This window comes from Prinia subflava, chromosome 2, assembly GCF_021018805.1.
Source record: "Prinia subflava isolate CZ2003 ecotype Zambia chromosome 2, Cam_Psub_1.2, whole genome shotgun sequence".
Classification (NCBI taxonomy): domain Eukaryota; kingdom Metazoa; phylum Chordata; class Aves; order Passeriformes; family Cisticolidae; genus Prinia; species Prinia subflava.
The window spans coordinates 22,337,437-22,361,006 of NC_086248.1; the positions used below are offsets into that span (position 1 = coordinate 22,337,437).

At 38.9% G+C, this 23,570-nt stretch overlaps 2 protein-coding genes across 2 annotated transcripts in view; one reads left to right on the forward strand and one right to left on the reverse strand.

The window, feature by feature from the left end:
* Positions 1-23,570, reverse strand: part of CSMD1 (CUB and Sushi multiple domains 1) — a 1,074,318-nt gene that overhangs the window by 693,337 nt on the left and 357,411 nt on the right. The gene's annotated exons all lie outside the window — the stretch shown is intronic.
* LOC134546526 (syncytin-A-like) lies at positions 21,325-22,620 on the forward strand. The gene has a single exon (XM_063389340.1). The coding sequence runs from the start codon at positions 21,325-21,327 to the stop codon at positions 22,618-22,620; it is 1,296 nt and encodes a 431-aa protein (XP_063245410.1).

Consider the following 23,570-nt stretch of genomic DNA (forward strand, 5'->3'; position numbering starts at 1 on the left):
CACCTGTGTTCACTGTTCTTTATGGGTCAGTAAATATTCAAGTGTGAAAACAAGAACACTTTAACAGCAGGAATAGATGGAAGTCTTATATAAGGGTCATTTAAATAGCACCTCAGATACATATTATCTCTATTCCAACCCTTTATACAATACTTTGTAAAGAAGAGGTGTGAGACCATCTTCCATTATCCTAGCAAACGCTTTAGTCAATGCGCTAAAGCAGATCTGAAAAGCATCTCATTAGTCAAAATGCTTTGTGGAGGTTTCAGTAGGCACATCTTGACAAAACCAAGTAGCTTATCCAAAAAAGTTTCAAATTAAAAACACCCATTATAAATTCTAGAGCTCATGTGACAGGAACCTCTGTGCTATCACGACACTGGTGGTTCCTGGCACTTGCCAACATCCAGAACTTCATGAAGCATAATTCATGATAGTTCAGACCAGATAATCTGGATACCTGTATTTTGGAACAGGAATAGATTAGGAGTTCAGTGCAGCCAGACTGCAGGTTTTCTTCCTTAAAGAATTAACAGCTAATTATATCTGTATAGAGATGGCCAAACAGGGTTTTTACAGAACTTTTTTTTCTTTTTTGGCCAATGCTACATAGCTTATTAAATACAGAGTTCACAGCTGGTGAGCTCTTAGCACAAGCATGAGCTGTCTTCTCTTTGCAGAGACATATCCATAATCACTTCGTGGAACCCTTACTAACTGCCTCAGTACAAAATGGCTGTTTAGAGAACTGTACTTTAATGAGTTTTTACTCTTTCTTTGGTCCTCTGTACATTAACTTAATACACTTGTTCAGTGGAATGAAAACAGTTTTTAAAATATTTCAACTTACTAGCAGTTCAGTGGTGTTTCTCTATGCACTGATTTTACACCTGGAGGAACCTACTAATTTTAAAGTAACAGCAGAAAATAACTATGATAGAGCAGTGTGATAGACTGATGACTTTATACCATTTACAGAAGTATGTATATGTTTCATATTTAAATTAGTCACTAGAAAATAGGGGGAACTGAATGGCAGATCAGACTGCCAAAGAACAGAAGTGCATGCTGATTAAATGCCAAGAAAGAACACTTCAGATTATAATTTTCTCCAGAACGTGTCAGTGTCTTTTTTCAATCATTGGTTGTGATTTAATACATAGCAGCAAAATCTAAGTAGAAAATGATTCTCACATTTTAGCAGATCGCTATAAAGACTGTTACACACCTTGTTGATATGAGTTATAGATTTCAATGTTTTGTGTATGGAATTACAGACAACGTAACTTCTCTGCATCTGATTCCATCACCTGCCTGTGTTTTCTGCAAGAGGCATATTGTTATAAGGTTCATAGAGTTTATCAGCACAAACCCAATATTAGCTTTTTATGTTTAAATGAATTTTACATACAGAAAACAATAGTCAGTACATGTACTACATGGAACAGGCTGTTAGAAAGTTAAATCCTGTTTAAATATCCATTGCCAAAGACAAGGGTTGCAGCTTCTAAACTGGCAAATAACTAGAAATAGTCTCATTTATGAATTTAAAGAAAACAAAACAAATCCAAACAGAAAAAAATCCCATGCAAAAAGCAAAAGCACTAACACAATTCTAGGACAACCACTGAAGAGGACTGGCTAGTTTCACGTGTTCTAAAGAGACTTCTTGTTAAAAGCAACTTTTGCTTCACTACAGGTAACAGATCACTCAAACTATAAGTAAACATCAGTAAGGAAGTATCCTATATAAATAAGGTTATGCACTAGAACCCCTAAATGATAAAATAACTGGTTTTCCAGTTTTAAATTTGCTGAAAACTTTTAACATCAGCAGGTTCTAACTTTTTCTAAAAGCAATACAGTTTCTTTTCCTTTTTTTCCCCTAATCCTCTAATTCCTTAACTTTGAAGTGAAATATTTATTTGGATCAAAGTACATACCAAAAAAAAAGCGCTATAACACAAGTACCTTCTAAGAAGAAGTGTAGTGCTGCACCTTGTAAGAAGAATATAAGGGAATAATTTCTTTGGTCAGGAAGTGAAAGCATATATACAGTACGATTGTCTTACAAATTAGAAAAGCCTTCCAATACTCCTCTCATCATAAACGTCTGCCTAAACAGTTCATGGTTAGTGGAACACATGTTGTTTATGCCTTTTCTACGAACAGCTATGCCAGACCAGGTTGCCTTTCATCCCACGGCTTCATTCTTCCCAGAGTAATGCATGACTGTGCTAAACCATATGTGCCGGCGTGTTCACATTATGCCGGTCTGGACACCTCGTGTTCCAGTCGCAAAGGTAAGCGTGGTGTTTTCTGCAAGCTTTTGTGCCTAGGTAGCTCCCTCCTGCTGTGCTGAAGGGAGATGGCACATTCCCACATCCCTCTCAACACTCAGGGCAAGGACTGACCTTCCAATACACACATTCCAGACACATGACTCTGAAATACAAATGAGACTTGCTGGAAGAACAAGGGATTCAAAGTGATCACTGAGTGCTCTTCCATCAGCTACAACTGGTCAAAGCAAACTACACAGAGTGATAATACCACAATAGCAGAGTTCAGAGGACTGACTGACAAAATCAAGCAACGTATTAATGTCCTGATTAGCACCAAGAATCTGAGTGAAAGCAGCTGATAGTAATAAACAATACTGTATCTGACACCTGTCTTCTAGGTACCTGTTAGTTCTCAGGCATTAGGTAGAAAATGCTGATTAAAAGCCAAGAAGTGTTGACCTATTTGTCCAACTGTCCTGGGGTTTGTTTTTCTTACAAATACAACCAACACGTTAACTCTGGAGAGTTTCATTTAAGGGAATTGAAGCAGTTGATTGAACAAGATCCCTGAGATCAAGTGGATCACATCTGCTCAGATACCTGTCTTCAACAGATGGTTAATCAGTCTCTATTTTCAAAAATGTTCTGAGCATCTGAAAGTTCTTCACAGCTCATGTCTAAATACATGTCCTCAAGACCTGAATGTGTGCTTTCATCGCCAAATTCCTGATTTCTATTAACAAGCCTTCTAAAGGTCAGTCAGTTTGGAAGATTAGTGACCAAGACTCTGAAAGACTGTGTTAGTAAACTAAGGTTACTGCATTTTGTCCTGTAGGTATTCTAAACTGAAAGCACTTTGTGCTGCCAGCAGAAGAAACAAAGATGTACCATCTTTTTACGTGATTTACCAGCACCAAGATCCTGGCAGTGGCCAGCTTCTGGTTTCATGTATTACTTTCAACACTCTGGCTTCATACCTCTGTAGTTTGGAGCTAATTGCCAAAATAACAATAAAGTACCGTAAAATAAGATTTTTTTTTCCTAAGGTAAATGCTGTGGCAGTGAAGATACACAGAAATAGTTCGTGTTTTGTTTGTTTTCAGCAGAGAACTCAATTATAAGTCAGTAGTTCACACAAAAAAAATGAAAGGGCAATGTTTATTCAGATTTAAGCTTCACTGAAATATTTTGCTTTTACCATTCACCCAACAGCATTTGATTTACTAATTTGTGCAAATATAAATGGCATAATGATTAAAAAAACCTTTTCTCTCTTTTGTGACCCAGCTTTAATTATGGCTCATCTGGTTTTCAGTAACACTGCCAGGAAAAAGGTCACATTCAGCAAACTCTTTCCAGGCAATGCTCATGTGCAACATACTGAGGAGATTCTTCAGTTTGATACAATGGTCTATTGCCTTCCTTTTTTTCTTACTAGTACCTATGTTACTGCTCATTCTATTCATTAGTAACTTAGCATCTTCTCTATGGTATTTATAGTTTTAATTAAGTCACCTCTCTGTGAGACTTCTTTCCATTATTGTTTAACTGCCTGTTCAAACTACATCTTTTAAAAATTCATTAAATACTTCAAAGTCATAAGATCTAAACATTAATACTTTTGGAAATGACAATCCTAAGCCATGATATAAATAACTAAACCATTACAGAGGTACCACATACTTCTTCTTAAGCTACTAACTTTAGGATGTTCATGCTTGCCTTTTAAATGAATCAGATTGCTGCATTTAGCATCACTGTGGTACAAAGCTTAAAGCACACCTCAGCAACTCAGCCTCCCTTCATTTTGAGCCTGTCAACTGAGTGCTAGGTTTTCATGGGTTTTTCCTCCTTCATTTAATATTTCTAACTCTTCAAGGCTCCTTTATTAGCTGTAAATTAACACTCTTATGGAATAGTATGAACTGAGAACCTATGTATTGTATACAAGCTGCTGTATGTTATTTAAAGAAAACTAAATGAGCTTCGAGTCTTTCATTTACTCTGTTCCCCAAAGAGAACTCCAATGCTCAGTTTCCTGTTAAAAAAATCAAAACAAAAGCTTCAAAATGCCATTTTTTTTGTCCTAGTAATAATTAATACTATTTTAATAAAGTATATTAAGATTTCCTTTAGACTTGTTTTCTTTTAGCAGCTTAATAAGCATTCTGTATTGTGTCAATAAACATCCTCAATTTACAACTCCTCTAAACGTTAAAAAATGGGTACGATATATGATTTCTAGTTCCTAATGTATGAAAACTTTCTGGAGCTATACTTATACTTACTGCAAAGACATCAAAGCTAGCTCTAAATAAATCAGCTTAGGTTTGAAAGCAATATTAAAGTTTAGTTTGATGTGGTCCTTTGATCCCCTCCTCTCCCCAATGCTTTGACAGTATTTTTGGCACAGTTTGTCAGGTCAGGTTCCGAGCTGCACAGAACCTCTGGGCACATACAGGGAGGGTATCCTGGTTGAGCCATCCATTACAGATTTCTACACTATGCTCCACTGTGCAGACACTCCTACATTATCTTCTACATTCTTCTAGAAACTGGAGATTAATTGCACCAGTGGTAGGCAAACAGGAGTCATAAGATAGTAATTTGAATATTTTTTTAATGTGCAATGCATCCTTGTATTATTCACAGACAAGGATAATATTATATTAAGGGAGATATTTTACACATGCATGACCAACACTGAGGTGTTTGTAGAAATAACCATGTTCACCAAAATACATGTCTACACATCTCAGTTCTATGCATCCTTATCAGTACACTAACTTTGCCCACTGCAGTCCTTTCATGTCCATTTCCTCAGGTAAAGCTTACTAAGAATTAACCATAAAATGCAACTGGTTTGTCGTTTGTTTTTTTTTTTTCCTGTACAAAGGAAATCAGAAACAACCCACAGAACAGAAAGTCAGAGAATCTTTTTTTGGCCTCCTCTCCTCAATATTGCCTCCTAGATTGTGATGAGAGTACAAGACCAGCAAGATCTTCTCCAGTGTAACTGCTATGTTATTATTGGTCAGCTGAATATCAACCTCACAGCATCAAAGTAACCCCAATTTCCTTTTGTTACACACACAATTACATTAAAAAAATCTGCTGTCTAACACTTGGTGAAGAACATCAGATTAATGACTCCGATAACTCTGAAAGAAAATTCTGTAATTCTTTACTCACTTTTTTTTTTTTTTGCTCATGTGATCTGGATGGGGCCCTGAGTAATATCAGGGCTGGGTGGCATCCCTAACCATGGCAGGGCTGTAGGAACTAGATGAACTTTAAAGTCCCTTCCAACTCCAAGCCTTTCTGTGGTCCTCTTAGTCCTTGAGAACAGTGGAATTATTTAGGTTATATATTTAAAAAAATCCTGAAATAAAATATTTTTTAGAAGTGGTAGCACTTCAGAATCTAAACCGGCAAAATAATGGGGGAGAAAAGCACTTTTTCTTTGCTTTTTAAAATTTACATGCTTATGCAAAAGAATATGTTAATAGTTCCATCAGCTGAGAAATTACACTAACCAAACTTCTGCCAGTCATTATTCAATGTGTACAGCTAAAATACCCTTCTAAAAAAAAAAAAAAAAAAAAAAAAAAAAAAAAAACACATACAAGAGCCCCTCAACTCTAAAGCAATTACTAGGTTACTTATAACAACACTAAGAACCACAGCATCAAGAAATATCAGTCTGTTTTGAATTTCATTTCTAACATATATGAGGGTACAACTCATTGGACAAGAATCCAGCATCGAGGGGTTTTATTAGGAGAGGTTTTTTATTGAAGATTTCTTCATGAACACATAAAAAAACCATCTTGCAGCATGTTTTTTGCAAGAAAGAATGAGATACAGCAATGTAATTTCTGGTAGATAACTTTTTTAATCTGTGTTCCACCAAGATGATTAATCAGTTTTTTCATGCAATCCACTCCAGAACTGCTTTACCCTTATTGTTTAAAAAGTTTTTTGAAGACTAACCTTAAGCTTTTTGGATGCAGTCTGAGTGTATTACTGACTTCTGCATTTGAGGACTACATTCATGACCCTGTCCTCCCATTGTACCCTCCATACCTTTCCATTTCTAGTTTTCTGTAAGGTCAAGTTCATTAGGTTTATGCAACAAGTATCTGAAACAGAAGTACCCAGTTAAATCTAAAAGAAACATGTCTTTCTCAGTTGTTTATCTATGCACCTTAATTTTAACATACAGAGGTTGTAGTACAAATCTAAACCACATATCTTCTGGCAAGCTACCAGCATTCCTTGACTAAGACAAATTCATCAAAGCAAAAAAGCACCCCTGAGAAACTTGTTAATGACGTGGCACAACATTTTCTCCCCTAAGGAAAAGAAAAAAGGATGGGAGCCTTTTCCTCTAATTAAAAATGAAAACTTCCACTAAAGTAATATATATCACACAATATCTTTTTTTAAAGTGAGATATGCTATGTTCAGGAATTTCTGTTATTATAAGAGAATTAAATAACCTAAAAAAAAAGTAACAAATTCACAGAAGCACCATGCATTAAATTTAAGAGCTTTTCTTAAGGTGGAAATATGCTCATTCAACAGTATCAAGACTCTGAAGTCTGTTATCTCCCTTTTCTTCAGGAATGAAAGGTAAAGCAAATAAAGAAATCACTACTGGATGAGAAATGAAAGGATAAAAGTATTTATATTATATATAAGTTGTACCTTTTCAGTAAATACAGACTATTTAGGAAAGCTGACCACTGGTATCTTCCACAGTTTTAGTCATATCATTTATCTATACAAAACCAGCTATAGACCAATACTTAAGGTAAAAGAGTACTTTAAGCCAACACACAAAAAACCCAATCACTATTCCATATACATGATAAACTACTAGACTCTAGCTATTACATAAAATTACTTTGTCAAAATAAATAAATGCATTTAACAGAACTGTAGCTATTTGGTTGGGAAAGTATATCAAGGAATACTCCATCCAGCCTTCTCCCTTTTTTTAGCACATAGGTCTATCTGGTAATATGTGATCTCTGTCTGCAACTTCCTGACAAAACATGCAGTCACTCTATGGCCCAGGAAGGCTAGAAGCTGGCCATTTTGTATAATAAACCAGAGTCCCGCCACAATACATCATCTCTCTCAGCCAGCTACTTACTGCCACTCCTGTTTACACCGGTGACAAAGTTACAAGGATATTTCTAAGGAAAATGTTGCCTAAAAATTTTTTTTTTTTCGATTCAAACACAAAAAAACTTACTGATGAAAATCCATTCAACTTTTAGAAAATATTTTTTGTCTGTATCTTTAGAGTTTTACTCTAAAATATCTACTCCAATATATCTAAAGCTTTGTTTGTATTTTCAATTTACCACCATAATATTCAGAAGATACAAGCCATTACCTCATATCGTATATAGAAAAATGAGACAGCAGAAAATAATGTGGCTTCAGCAAAGTTATTACTACAGTGAGATCAACATCCAGTTACCATTTCATCCTAATTTCCAGTTTCTTCTACTTTTTCTGTTAAGACTAGTCTTTCATATTGTCTTATTATGTTTTCTACAGTGCTGCTTTTAAGTCACTCTGTTCTTCTAGATAATGTATCTAACACTTGGAAATAAAGCACTAAAAGTGAGAAATGGCAGTAACAGAAGTTCAGCATAAATCACTGAGATACTTGGTTAAGTACTATCTATATTGTTCAGAATTTCATCAGGAGTTTGTTTCCATGTTTATGCAGTCACTGATAAATATTCATTTCCAATTGCATGTGAAGTTGTAAACGTGAAGTACAAATACTCCTGGAAAAACAACTCTTCCCTCCTCATAATACGGCTACTGCTTTCTGTCACTCTCAAACACAATGTTAAAATAAGTGAAGCTCAGGAAGAGAAACTGCTTCAGGACAATGCCAGCTCAGTGTAGGAGGTGCAGAATTATCCTGTAGCTAAAAAAAGGACACTGCAAACTTGCCATTCTTTTCAAAATGCAACATCATATGGTAGCAAAGAATTTAACAAGACAGTGCTGAAGCCAGTTTAGCAGCAAATTGCTATATAAGCATTACATACCTGAGCATTTTGCAGAATTCCTTTTCGACTAAGGGAGTTTTGCTCATTTCTACTTTATGGTTGCCATTCCCTCCTTCCCCCTTCATATTTTTCAATCTTAGGTGTCGCTGGTGCCTTTCAGGAGGCGCTCCCGCCTGCCCAGGTCGGCTCAGGCACGGGGCCAGCAGCAGGCGCGGCCGGCGAGCAGCGCAGGCCGGGCCGATCCAGCGGGGCTCGGTGCCCGAGAAACGCCGAGGCACGGGGGGCAAGGGGCAGAGAACGGCGGAGAATGAAGGGAGGAGCCGGCCGAGTAAGGCCAAGGGGGCTTATCTCACACGTCAGTCAGAGCCTCCCCACCTGCCAAGAACTGCTCTCATCGAACCAATTTTGGGACCCCCCCCCCCCCCCTTTTATGGGGGGGCGGTACAGAGGGCGGTGAGGACAGTACAGCCAATTGGGTTCGATACAGAAGGCGCTAGGAAGGTGACTGACACTAACGAGGACCACGCACAAGGGAGAGGAGGGAATTTCCCCAAACCTGGCCTATCACTCGAAGCCCCTCACAGAACTTTCCAGCTCTGAGGCAGGGCTCTGAGGTGACAGGCAGGCTCCAGGGAGGAGGGGGAAAGGATTGACACCCAACAGTCACTGGGGAATTACCAGGGACAACTATCCCTGGTATACCAGGGGGGTACAAGGAACAAACCATCTTACAAAGGACTTAGAAAAACCTATAAAATATAAAGAACTCATTAACACACCACTACACTTAGGAGGGGCTCAAAATTTCTACACTCTGGTTTGTATTAATTTCAAATCACTCTGCATATGAGACAGGCAGGGGGGAAAGTCAAGATACACACTACGATAAAGACCTGGTTGTCTCACGTCTCTGCTTGTGATTTCTAAAATACTTTGGGTCCTATTTCACATCAGTATCAGTGATGAATTTCCAAGAAAGAAACAATCCCTTCTGAGCCCATACAGAATACAATCAACCTTCAGTGTATTTGCTGGCTGGAGCTACGATTTGAAATTGGTTGACATTCTGCTGACGCTGCACATAAAGAAAGAGAGCTGAGCTCCCTAAGTACTATTTATCCTGGTCTCTTAACCGAAATGCAATAAAAAGTGGGTTTGATGCTGAAATAAGGTAGCAATGAGCATATAGTGAGAAAATAGATCTCTTGACATTATTTTTTGAGTTTTGTTAGCAGTATCACACTTTAAATAAAATATGAAGTGTAAGCCAGTGATGAGACATTTGTTTGTATAAAATTTTCTCTCTCATGAATTGCAAAGTTCCTTGCCCACAGACTATTTTTTTTGTATTTTGTTGGGAATATGCCAGTCAAATTCTGTTCAACAATACCATAGCAACAAAAAGCAAAGTTACATGCTGTTACATTCCCTGTAGCATGGTTAGAAGGCATGAGACTCCATGGTCAACCCTTTATTGAAGGGATAATCCTTTCTCTTGTGTTAACACTGCTTACCATATGAAAAGTCTCTGGGAGTAGGATTCTTATTGTCTATGAAGAGAGAGATTCAAAAATCACCTAAGCATGTTAACTGGGAGCAACATAGGCTGTATAAAATAACATAGAAGAGATTGCATATTGTTACTTTTTAAAAGGAGCATCCTTGCACTACTCTGAGGGATGAAGCAGTTCCCAGAATAAAACTCTAGAAATAGCCTTTTGCTGATCCACATCCTGTTAGGATGTGGCACATCGCCAGCTGGTGCATAATAATTTACAGAGCACCTTGTGAGCAGGAACAGCTCGGATTCTCAGACGGTTTGAGCACAGACAGACTAGCAATCCATAACAGTGCCATTAGAAGCTCTTACCCTCCATAAAGAATATGCGTTCATACTACATTCACATCACAACACTAGACTGCAAAACTTCTGCAGTTATCTCTCAGCCCCTTCAATGTATAGAAAGGATAACCTACATTCCAGTTCTGTCCCATCTCTGAAACTGCATAAATCTCATGGTTACTGACATACAGAACAAAGATCCTTTCCCATTCTGCTTTCTAGATGCACCAACAGCACTTGATTCCTTCCCACCAACAATGTTAAATGCTCCTCCACCAGTGGCAAAATAGTCTCTGTGTTAATGGATTTGGCTTCCCCAGCCTGAAACAGACTCACACACGTTGCTGGTGAATTGTCATGACTCTGGCATGTACACACCACTGCTGCTTATGGAACAGCTGAGAGAAAGTTTCAGAGAATTTATTTCATTAGTCACTGTACAAGCATCCAGATAAACCTTCCTTAAAATTAATTTATGTTGCAGATATTCTGGGATGTTAATGAGCTTCCCACAGAACTATTTTTGTTAGTCATTGGTTAGTAGTTCTATTTGCTCTTTCAATCTCTGTAGATGTGCATCTCACAGTGGGTCTTACCTAACAGAATTTTCTTTTCCCTCACCCTGCCCCTTCTGAATTTTCCTGTCATTCCTCATCCCCTTCAAAGTTTGTTGATCAAGATTTTACAGTATTATAGGCAACGTTAGGCTTATGTCACACTGCTGAATTTACATGGCATGTGCAAGGTGTAAGTCACAGACTCTTGGGAAACTTATCTATTGCTATCATACTCAGTCTGAAATTTATGGTAATAAAATGCAGGTTAATCTAGATATAGAAGAAACAGACACATCTGGATCTGCTGGGGGATTTTGGGTTCTTTAATTTGGACTGATACAGTTTCTTTACCATTTTGCCAAAACCACTAGTTTAAAAACTAATGTGAACAGCACGTTTTGTTCAAAATTGGTTATTTAATGCTATAGGATTATTTTAGATGAATTTTAAAGCATCTTGTAAAAAGTCAGTAAAAATACAGTAGTTTATTAGCTGGAGAGACCAGACCAACATATTTAGGATGTCTTGGGGTATCTCTGGAACTTAGAGGAGACTGGGCCATTATAGATTTAGGATACAGTGCCCTCTTACAGCTCTTGTCAAGGTTTGAAAGTCTCAGAAGAAACCTAGACTTGCTACATCTTCTGATCTCAAACTAAGGTACCTGTGAGTACAGCCTCTAGCACGCTTCAATCCCGTCGTGAAATTTGGCCCATACTCTTATGTCCAGACAATGGCAGGGGTGCTACACAGATGATATCCTTACCTCCCCACTGACTGAGTGCATCAAAAATTGTACTAGCACTGGAAAGGAAATTTCTCTTAGGATGTTTATTTTTAGGATGGAAGAAGAATTGGAAACATACAGAATTAACAATAGATTGAATATAAAGAGGTAATATTATCTACTCCTAACTACACCAGTTCTTACACTCAGACCTTTGTGCCACATATATCCTAGTAAACTAAATAAGTCTGGGATGAGCTGAACACTGGCTTTGGTATATTATCAATACTATTAAATTCTGACCTGATTCCTAAAACAACTTTGGAATATGCTGGGCAGTATTCATAACAGCTGTTACATAAATAACTGCTTGAACTTTGGGCGATAAGGAAGAATTTAGTCACCAGCATGCAAGTCACTTGCACAACAACAGTCAAGCTCTGAAACAGAAAATTGTCCCAGGTGTGGTCTGTGAATCAGGTAAGATGTAAACTTGTCTCACAGAACCATAGAGAGGGAGGATCACATGAATAAAGAAAAACATTGCAATAGGTTGCAGAAGTAAAGTAGCTATACATAAGTATTTTGTGATTCTAAATTTACTATCTATTTTATGTAAAAAATTGCTTTCTCATATATTCAGCATAAAATAATATGGCAAAAAAGTTTGGATAGCTTTGCCTTTTTTTTTTTTTAATTCACAGAACAAAGGTTATTCTAGATAACCATTTTGCCAGAGTACTGAGAAATAAAGAGTTTGAAAAAAATGTTGGTTTCCTGAAGTATTTTGTTATGTATCCTTTAGTACTCTACTACCTCATTCACTCTTGCCCCTGCCAAAAGTACAGCCAAGCTCCTTCTGATAGTCCTTGGACACTTTCTCCTCTAGCAGCATTGGCTGCTGTGCTCCCCAGCTGTTTGTCTACACATAAGAAAAATGGGTAATATTTGCTGAGCCTGGCTGGGGAATAAAGGTTTGTCAGCTGTCCAGTAAGAAGAAAATCTCATGGACCAGCTGTCTGCTGCCTCTCAGGCTGAATCTCTTTCATTAGTAGGGAACTGAAGGTGAGAATATTACTATTTTTGAGGGGTTTCTTGTTTTTACATAGCAGAAATGAGCTTGATGATTGACTTTAAAAAAATCCTTCAGGGAGGTAAACTGGAAAAGAATACACAAAAAAAAAAATTCAGTGAGTGACAGAAATTGATTCTCTTGAGAATCTGAGTCAAAGCAAACAAGCTCCCAAACCAACCCATCCAGCTGACAAAAAGAAAAAGGCCTGTGAATTAAAAGCAGGTTCTCTGCACCTGCAATTATTTTCTCACAACAGCCTACAAAACCAATCATTTTATAAATGAAAATCTAGTACTCAAACAGTTTTAAAGTATATTATCAAAAAGATTTTTTGGTTCTGATAAACTAATTGATAACTTATTAAGAAAAGCAAGACAACATTAAGTACCAAGAGCACTGAAATTCTTTTCAATATAAGTTGGATCATGCCACAAATATTTACTGTTAAAAAACACTTTTAAACAAGATTTTATGTTGCCGTAGAAGTGATACAATGTACAAGAGTAAAATTTTATGTAATAGTAAATGAAGTCCATGTAACTTCTACATAATAAACAGAAAGGATGTCTTAAATAATACTTCACACTTATCAAGATATAAAGCATTACTTCTGAGTAGACAACTAATAAGAATAAGAAAAATGGGTATTTATGTTCTGGATGAACAAAAATTCATTTAATTATTTTACAAAAAGCGCTATCTTAATCTTTTCACAGTTGACAGAATAGTTCCAATGCCACTTTCTGTTAGCCACTGTGTAGAGTACAAACACAACTATAATATGCTAAAAATACATACCTTGAACATACATACCTCAGCAAAGTTTCTCACTATGTTAAAAAGTAGTAACAAATTTTGCTGTTGAATTGGCATTTTTATACCACTTATAATAAGTACTAAAGAGGACACAATCCTAATTTTATCTGTTTTGAAGAAAATTATCTTCTAATGAAGTCCTCTGACATTGAGGGAACTTACTGATTTGGAAGAGCAGCTCCCAAATTACTCAGGATGTGCAATGTCACAGAGCAACTCCCAGATGACTTCACTGCATACTGTAAGTGGTAGAGTTCCACAGGATTACAAGATATGACACCAGGCCCACTATTTTACTTGTCATCACAAATGTGTCCTCCATCCATCAGTTAATGGGGACAATTTCTACTGCTGAATACCTCATCTTCTACAATAAAGCAATTAGGAATTACAAGAACACCTTTATTTTATAGCAGGCTATCTGATGCAAGCACCAGCACAACTTAGTCCTCGGCCCTAGCTGCAGCTACCCCTAATTGAGATAATTGCTCTGCAAATCAAAGTAGCCTAGTGAAGCAAATAATTGTCATAAACTGCTGTGCTAAATCTTTTTTTTTTTTCATCCTCAATAAGTAATTAACCTAAGTCTTCCTCTCCTACTTGAAATGGGAAAATGACAAATTATTTTATGTCTCCAGATTGTTCAGAAACACTTATTTTCTTTACAAAAATTTTGAAACATGCAATTGTTTATAAGTACAAAGGTTATGTCTTTGGAGCAGAAGACTTTGCTCCAAAAGGGATCAACCTGAGTGGGCATTTAAAGTTAATCATTGCAGAGTCTTTCCACTAAAAACACTATACTGTGTGGGAAGATTTCAGACTCCATCATAAGTTTTCCAAAATAAAAAAGAACCAATTTTTATCTGAACATGAGGACACGATTTTTAAATATAATAAGCAATTGTGCAATGCTTAGGATTTTTGAAAATCAAGTTTGCAGATCTTCATGTTGATAAGTGAAAAGCTGAAATCTCAAAATGTTTTTCCTTTTTGATATATAGGCTTTTGGAACAGAAAAGAAATGTCACAAGAAGTGATTCACCTCCTCCTAAAATAGTTTGCAAAGAGAAATGAGATGAAAGCTCCTCAGAGATATCTGTTTCTTTCATTTAAAAGAGGGAGTCCAAATTCCCCAGATTAGATTTATATTGCTTTTAGAGATAAAACTCAGTTTAAGATTAAGAAACTTAGAGGAAGACACCTGCAGATACACAGACTGTCTAAATGTTCTATATAGTCAACAGATATCTAATCCACATTCAGCAGAATGGATCAGTTTACCATAAAATTAACACCTAGGACACACTTCAAGTTACATAAATGCAAGCAATTACTTTCATAAAAAACAGAGTCAACAACTTCAGTCCCAGTTGTTGACGACATTTTCTCCTTAGGTCTTGAAAAGGTTCTGCCAAAGACAAAGATCCTAAAACTCACTGTTTCAGGACTTTACTATTTTCATCATAACTCTTATTTTATTCTGGACCTTGCTTTGTTTCCCATTATGACCAATTGCTTTCTCTCCCATCGTTTCCCTCAATAAAGATCCCAGCTGTATCTTACTGGAAACATCCCTGTAAGGGATTAAGGGGCTGCTCCACATACCCGTGAAGCCATCTCTCCTGAAAGGCTGAGGAAGCCCAGTTGCCTCAGCCTCTCCTTCCAGGGTAAGTGGAGCAGATTGGCAGCTCTACACCAAACTCATTCCAGTCTGTTAATGTCTTCCTCATATAAAGGGAGTAAAAACTGGATGCAATATTCCTATAGGAGAGTGGATAAACACTAAATAAAGGGAGAAAGAGTGGGAAATTACTTCCTGAGCCTACTGGCTATGCTCCTTTTGATAGGTCACCTAGCCTTCATCATCACCATGCACACTCCTAGCTCATGTTCTGCTGACTGTTTGCCAGGACACCAGCTCTCTTTCAGCAAAGCTGCAGTCACTCCCCACATTAAACTAGGAAAGGGATTTAATCTATCACAGGTGAGAAATTTAATATTTGTCCTTGTTGACATTTTTGGCTATTTGTCCAGTATCAAAGCCACCATCAAATGACAGCCTGTATTTCACATCAGGTGAAATACAGGCTGTCATTGTCCCTGAGGCCCCATGCCCCAACCTGGTAATGAGTTCATGGCCACATTGCTGTATCACCTTTCCCAGCTAGGAGTGTTACTGGTGAAATAACCCTATCCAACTTATTATATTTCCTATGGAAAATTCCTGTAGAAATAAAATACTTACATACAATATTCCAACACAAGCTGGCATTGTAATTTTTTGCATTTAGAACAGAAAGGTGAAATGGTGAAACTGCTGGCTCCCGACCATGAGCCAGCAGTGTGCCCAGGTGACCAAGCAGGCCAATGCTACTCTTGCCTGTATCAGGAATAGTGAGCTAGCAGGACTAGGGGAGTGCTTGTCCTCTGTAGTCAGCACTGGTAAGGCTGCACCTCGAGTGCTGTGTCCAGTTCTGGGCCCATCACTTGAAGAAGGACATTGAGGTACTGGAGCGACTCCAGAAAAAGGCGATGGAGCTGGTGAAGGGTCTGGAGCGTATGTCCTGTGAGGAATGGTTGAGGAAGGTGGGGTTGTTTATGTTGGAGAAAAAAGAAAACTCAGGTGACCTTATTGTATCCAGTTGGGGGGTCAGTCTCTTCTCCCAGGGAACTAGTGACAGAGCAAGAGGACATGGTCTTAAGCTGCACCAGGCGAGACTGAGGTTGGATACTAGAAAGAATTTCTTCACAGAAAAGCTGATCAGACACTGGAACAGGTGCCAAGGGAGATGATGGAACCACTGCCCCTGAAAGTGTTTAAGGAAAGAACTGATGTGGCACTTAGTGCCATAATCTAGTGAACAAGGTGGTGTTCAAAGACTGGACTCTGTTATCTTAGAGGATTTTTCTAACCTTATTGATTCTGTCTGTCTGTTATTTAATGCAAATTTTCACACCAGTGTACACAAGGAGAGGCATCCTGCTGTAGCAAATATTCTCCAAATGATACAAATGTTTTTGGATTTCAACCAGATGATCTGAGTTATTTAATTAGGAGTCAAATGAAAGCAGGAGCAGAGTAAGACTACAGAAATCACATCTAGTAAGTCATCAAAACCTATATTTTGATATTAATCTTCTCATTTATTAGCATTGCACAACCAACCAGAGAAAATACTGTAGAGGCATTCCTACAACAAGATAACTAATATATGTTAACTTTTAAATCCTTGTAAGAAAAAAACCCCAAACCTACACAAGTCTTCTAACATCAATTCATAGAAATTACCAAATAAAACCTATAGTGCATTGATCCTAAGTATGTTCATAACACACATAAAAAGTAGTACACATACATTGTCTTTAGAACCAAAAATAGTATGAAATCAAGGAAGATTTTTTGTTTGTTTGTTTTGTTTTCTTGGACAGTTGCAAAAGCATTTTATATACTATTTCTCTTTATGATGCTATTAACAGTAAACCTTGTTTGGTATTTCAAAAACAGGGATTAGCCAGAAAGGAGAGAAGTTACAGTTACAGATATAAAGATTTTGCATTAGCAGGCACAATTTCCACCCACACAACTCTGGGAATACACAAGACAGAGAGTCAAACAGACTTGATTAGCATATCTGGTTTGATAACCAAGATGCCATGGCAGGAACAAACAGAACTGTGAAAATTACAGGAGATGGGATTACACCTGCTTACGGGAAGAGAGAAGATTCAATCAACTTCTGCAAGCAAAGAGTTGTTGTAAAATGCATGAGTTTTCTGTGTGATTTTTAACCTGATTATTGTAGTAGAAATGATTAACCTGTCTGAAATAGTATATAAGCTTTTGGAAAACCTGAGTAAAATCGAATTCTGATCACCGAATCAGTCTTCCCGTCTCTCATCAATCGCCAATAATTGGTGCCCCGTGTGAGGAGAAGAACCGGCGGTCTGCTGGCAATTGGCGACGCCCCTGGAACTGATCGTGGCGGTGAAAGAACCGTGTTTGGGCCTACAATCATCTGTACGCCGGACGTGACAGGTGAGCCAGGGGAACTCAAGGTATGGGACAGGTCATGTCCGACGGAAGAGACGTTAAGAAAACCATCCAGCGCTTGCTGAGCAAGCATGGATCCCCCATTCTTAAGCAGGACCTTAAGTCGCTCCTACGATGGGTGTCACGCATGTTCCCCGATACCACCCCTTCCTCTGTTCTTACTCTCCGCTACTGGGACAAGGTCGGCGTAAAGCTCTACGACCTGGCTACGCTGCCTGGCCACGAGCCAGAGCTGCGCCTGCTTCCTGCATGGAGGGCGGTCATGGAAGCGGTTAAAAAAGAGGGGGGGAGCGAGGCAGCCTGCGAGGCTACCGCGGAGACGGCCCCGGAGGCCGTGCCAGACCGAAACCTGCCCAGGTCCCGCTCCCCGTCCCCCGTCCGCACCCCCTCCCCGACGAACGCCAAAGATAAAGCCCAGCCGCCAGCTGCACCCCCACCGGGATCCCACCAGCGACCCCAGAGCCGCCGAACGCTAACTGCTTATGGGGACTCTGACTTTAACAGTGACAGAAAGCCATTCGACCCCGGCCCCGAAAATGATCCGGACTGACTCGCTTCAAATATGCATAACAATTGGTTACAGATAAAAAAGAAAGCCCTTAAAGACAGAGACCTTGCCTTTATTTCGCTAATCAATGCCTCTTCAAGTTTCACCAAATGGCCAGCTTTTACAGCAAATCATCTCACAGCATGGGACAGCAACGAGTGCAGACACAAGTCCCACAGCAGACGCAGTAACCAGGAGCAACCTTCAGCTTCCAGCCGGCCCAGCCCCCATCCACCAGACCATCTCCAACCTATGTGCAGCCACCCCAAGAACTGCAGTAACATTGTCTAATTGCTCAGTTTTTGTCTCCCTACAGGAAATCTATGGCCTGTCCCCAAGATCCTCTCAGGGGTGGGAAGAAACAGTCAAGGCTATCAAAGCCAAAACCCAGTACAGATCACAGGGCCTGAAGGGAGGGTGGCAACTGTCAGTCCTTTTGTGTTGTCTGCGCCGCTAGTTTTGTGGGGGGGAAATGTTCTATCTCAATAGGGAATTTTTATGCAGTCAGATTTTGTATAGAGGTCATTTAAAACTTAAAAAAAAAAAAAAAAAAAAAAAATTGGTAAATTAATGTCTCTTAAGTTGTTAACAGGAAAGGGGGAGCCGAGGATGGCACCCCTTCTGAGAAGACTGCAGAAAGCTCTTTTAGGTTTTCAGTCTTTTTTGTTCTTGATGAACTCTAAACAAATGGTTACAGCCTTTGAGTGAGAACTTAATGCAGAACTGCTTCTCTCCTTCTCATGTCTAGTTTGTCATCAAACCTAGGTTGAATGCAAATGTGTTGAATGTGAGATACTGTAGTACTGTGCATCTCATAAAAGACGAGGTATTTGCTGTTAATGTGATCCATCAAGATGCATCAGAAGCAATGCACAAATTCAACGATTAATGTGTGTATATAAGTTTGATCCACCTGAAGAATTAGAGCACAGTGGCTTACTGCCACTGAGAATAAGGATATATGATGATTTCCTGACTATCATGATATTTACTGAGAATTGTTTCTAGTGCTCAGATATAGCCTGTTAAACTTAAATGCTTTTGACAACTTACATGCTTTTGACAAAGATTGTGATAACCAGTTTGATTTTTAGTTCAAAAGACATCTCCCTGGAAATATTTGGGCTGGCGAATAAGCATGCATTCTATTTCTGCACAACCCTTGCAAATCTCAACTGAAATCAAAACTTTACATGATGCACAGAAGTTGCTAGGAACAATAAATTGGGTCCGTCCCTTGCTGGGGATTTCAAATGCAGATTTAGAGCCATTGTTTGCCCTCCTGGGAGGAGAGCCTAACCTCTTATCACCCAGACACTTAAACAAAGAAGCACAAATTGCGCTTCAAAAAGTAGCTGATGCTATCTCTCAAAGGCAATCAGCTAGGTGGGCTCCAGAGTTGCCTTTGTGGCTAATTATTCTGAATCCTAATAAACAGCCTTATGCATTAATATTTCAGTGGGACTCAGAAAAACCAGATCCTCTTCTAATTATCGAATGGGTCTTTTTGCCTAACAATATGCCCAAGACTATTTCCATGCAAGATGAACTTATGGCCATGTTGATTGTCAAGGCTCGGCAAAGACTGACCTCTTTGGCTGGGAAAGATTTTGATATTATCTATCTACCTCTCACAATGTTTTATTTGAATTGGTTGCTACAGATGTCTGAAAAATTGCAAATTGCTTTAACAAATTACCCAGGGCAGATATCTATCCATCCGCCTAAACACAAATTATTAAGTTCGTCTTTTAATTTAATCCCCAAGCCAAAGAGAAGTGAGACTCCCTTGCAAGCTATGACAATATTCACAGATGGGTCTGGGAAAACCCGTAAATCAGTGATTGTATGGAGGGACCCTGAAACTGGAACTTGGCAATCTGATATTGCTGTGGTTGAAGGGTCTCCACAAATAGTGGAATTAGCTGCTGTTGTCAGAGTGTTTCAGAAATTCAGCACACCTTTTAATCTGATTACTGACTCCGCATATGTTTCAGGTATTGTACAGAGAGCAGAGAATTCTGTTTTGAAAAATGTTAAAAATGACATTCTTTTTTACTGGTTAAAACTGCTGGTCTCTCTGTTAGACCAGAGGACGGCTCCTTACTTTGTGATGCATATCAGGTCACATTCCAATCTACCGGGTTTTCTCACTGAAGGTAATGACCAAGCAGACTTGTTAACCTTATCAGTGCAGCATGTTTTGCCTAACAAAATAGAGCAAGCTAAACTGAGTCACTCCTTTTTTCACCAAAATGCTGGGGCTTTGGTAAGACTTTTTAAATTAACTCCAGCACAAGCCTCTAATATCATTTCTATATGCCCTGACTGTCAGCGTTGCACACTTCCTAATGTGAACACAGGGGTCAACCCAAGAGGTCTACAGAGCCTACAAATTTGGCAGACAGATGTGACACACATTCCTGAATTCGGCCGCTTGAAATTCGTGCATGCTTCTATTGATACCTTTTCAGGTGCTCTGTTTGCCTCAGCTCACACGGGAGAGACAGGGAAAGACGCCTGCCGTCATTTCACTGCTGCCTTTGCCACCTTAGGAATTCCGCAACAGATTAAGACAGATAATGGACCCGCATATATTTCCCGTAGAGTTGCAAACTTCTTCTCATTATGGGGTATCACCCACAAAAGGGGCATAGCTCACTCACCCACAGGACAATCAATTATAGAACGAGCCCATTGCTCTCTCAAACGTCTTCTGTTACAACAAAAAGGGGGAGCCGAGGATACTCCTGCGGAAAGATTATGCAAAGCCTTGTATGTCTTTAATTTCTTGAATTGTTCAATGACAGACTTAAATCCCCCTATGACTAGGCATTTTACATCATCCACATCGCTTTCCTGCAAAGAGAAACCACCAGTACTAATCCGTGACCCAGAGTCTGGTAAAATCCTTGGCCCTTACCCTTTGATCACCTGGGGAAGGGGCTATGCTTGTATCTCCTCAGAAAAAGGACCCCGCTGGATTCCGGCAAAAAACGTGAAGCCGTTCCGAGAACCTCTACCGACAGCTGACGGAGGCCAAGACGCCACCGCCACCGAGCCCCCGAGAGAGGAGGAGGAGGAGGAACCCCACTCAGACTGCAGTTGATGACATCCTTTGTTCTATCGAGAAAGGAAACTGTGAACTTTTGGGTTTGATGTCTGTGTGAAGGGTGTGGGAATTGGTGATATCACAGAGCCTTTTTTGGCAAAAGCGTAATGTAAAACAGGTATAAATCCATTGAATTTTTTGTTATAACTGACCACCAAAAGGGTAGGCCTTGAACGAGGACCAAAAGGAGATAAGCTAAAAAAGGTTTTGTTTTCTTTTTTTTTCCTTTTACCACAACATAGTTCTAAACAAACAAACAAAGGCACCATGGAGTTAAATCGAATGCTATACTTGTTAGCATTGCTTGCCTTTTGTAGCACAGCCTGGCCTATTAATCAACCCAAAACAAATGTTTGGATAACTCTGGCTAATGCAACCAAACAAGATACCTTATGCCTGGCCACTGCATCCCCAGAAAATCCATTTTCAACCTGTTTAGTCGGTTTGCCATTAGATGGCTGGCCAATACCAGAAATTACCAAAAGCATAGTACAGAGCTCAAATCCTGTTGATACATGGGATCAGTGGACTCCTTACCTTCCAATAACACCCTTGGAGCCACAAGAATTAGAACTCCTGGGTTCTGTAAAAATGGATTTTTGTGTTAATTTTGATTACACAGGAAAAAACCAGTCAAAAGCCTGGGATGTTTCTCCCTATCACCCTGCATATAAAAATCAGACCTCTTGGTGCAATTACACTTCTGGCAGCCCTTCTAAATCCAGTAACGCCCCACTGTGGCTGCCATCAGGAATGTTTCTGATTTGTGGGGATCGGGCCTGGGCTGCTATCCCCTCACACATAAAGGGAGGTCCCTGTAGTTTGGGACGACTGACTGTGCTAACACCTAATATGTCCATGATTTTGCAGCACAAGTATCCCCACAGAATAAGGCGCACTCTGCATGCCTTTGATGAATACTGCGATGATGAATTGTCTTTGTGGTCTGAGACCCAGATGAATTTGGCTTCTTCGCTTTTGCCAGGAATGGCTGCAAAAAAGGCCTTAAGTCAATTAAATAAGGTAGCCTGCTGGCTGGCAAAGCAGACAAATGCCACCAGCTCAGCTTTATCAAATTTATTAACAGATGTTGACAGTATAAGACATGCTACCCTTCAAAACCGTGCAGCCATTGACTTCATCCTCCTTGCTCAGGGCCATGGATGTGAAGATTTCGATGGAATGTGTTGTATGAATCTTTCTGATCACTCAGAATCTATCCATAAAAGCATTCAGCAGCTAAAAGAGAGTGTATTTAAATTAAAGGTAGAATCTGGATCTTGGCTAGATAACTTGTTTAGTGGCTGGGGTTTGACACCCTGGCTAAAAGATATTCTTAGGATAGGAATGCATGTAATGATTTTAATAATAATTGTATTAGTTATGATACCTTGCTTGCTTCAATGTGTGCAGAGATTAGTTAATAAAGCCATCAAGGGGGTATTCTTGGTAAATACAGAAGGGGGAGATCTGGGAATACACAAGACAGAGAGTCAAACAGACTTGATTAGCATATCTGGTTTGATAACCAAGATGCCATGGCAGGAACAAACAGAACTGTGAAAATTACAGGAGATGGGATTACACCTGCTTACGGGAAGAGAGAAGATTCAATCAACTTCTGCAAGCAAAGAGTTGTTGTAAAATGCATGAGTTTTCTGTGTGATTTTTAACCTGATTATTGTAGTAGAAATGATTAACCTGTCTGAAATAGTATATAAGCTTTTGGAAAACCTGAGTAAAATCGAATTCTGATCACCGAATCAGTCTTCCCGTCTCTCATCAATCGCCAATACACAACCAACATATATTTAAATACAAATAGCTCCTTATGAAAAAAAATTGCCAATTAAAAGTGTAAATTTCAAAAAAGCTAAATACAGGACTAACCATTATTCCCCAAGAGAATTTCTACTAGCATCAGTGAGTGTTAAGATTTAGCTAATACTGGTTTTGAAAACTTAATACTTAATTGAACAACTTAGAAACAATGCAGTTTGTCTTAAGTTGTTGCTACATCTAAAGTATAGTGAATAAAAGCAAGATTAATGACTCAGGAAAAGATTATGCTGGTTTTGGCTGAGGTAGTTCAATAGGTAGTAGATACTATGAAGAAAATTAACTCTCTCAACCAACAAGTTTTCTCACTTTCCACCTTCCCACTGTCTGCCCATCCCCCCATGGGACTGAAATGATGATAAAAGTTCACCTTTTTTTCTTGGACTCATGTAAATCTGCATTTGCAAATTTTGATTTTATCCTCTGTCTGAACTGAAGCAAGAGGACTTCAAGATATCTATTTTCCCAGAGTTCCTCCCAGAAAAGCTGCTCTCTTCTCTCTATCCCTACAAGTTCCAGAAACTATTTGTGGTACAGGGAAGATAAAAGCATGTTACTTCGACAGCAGTACTCCAAGATATCCCATCAGGTCAGTTACAGAAGTGTGGTGTACTTGTGCCTAGCTTTGATAGAATTTGATGAAGCACTAAGTTCTTGAGAAAAATCTGTCTGAA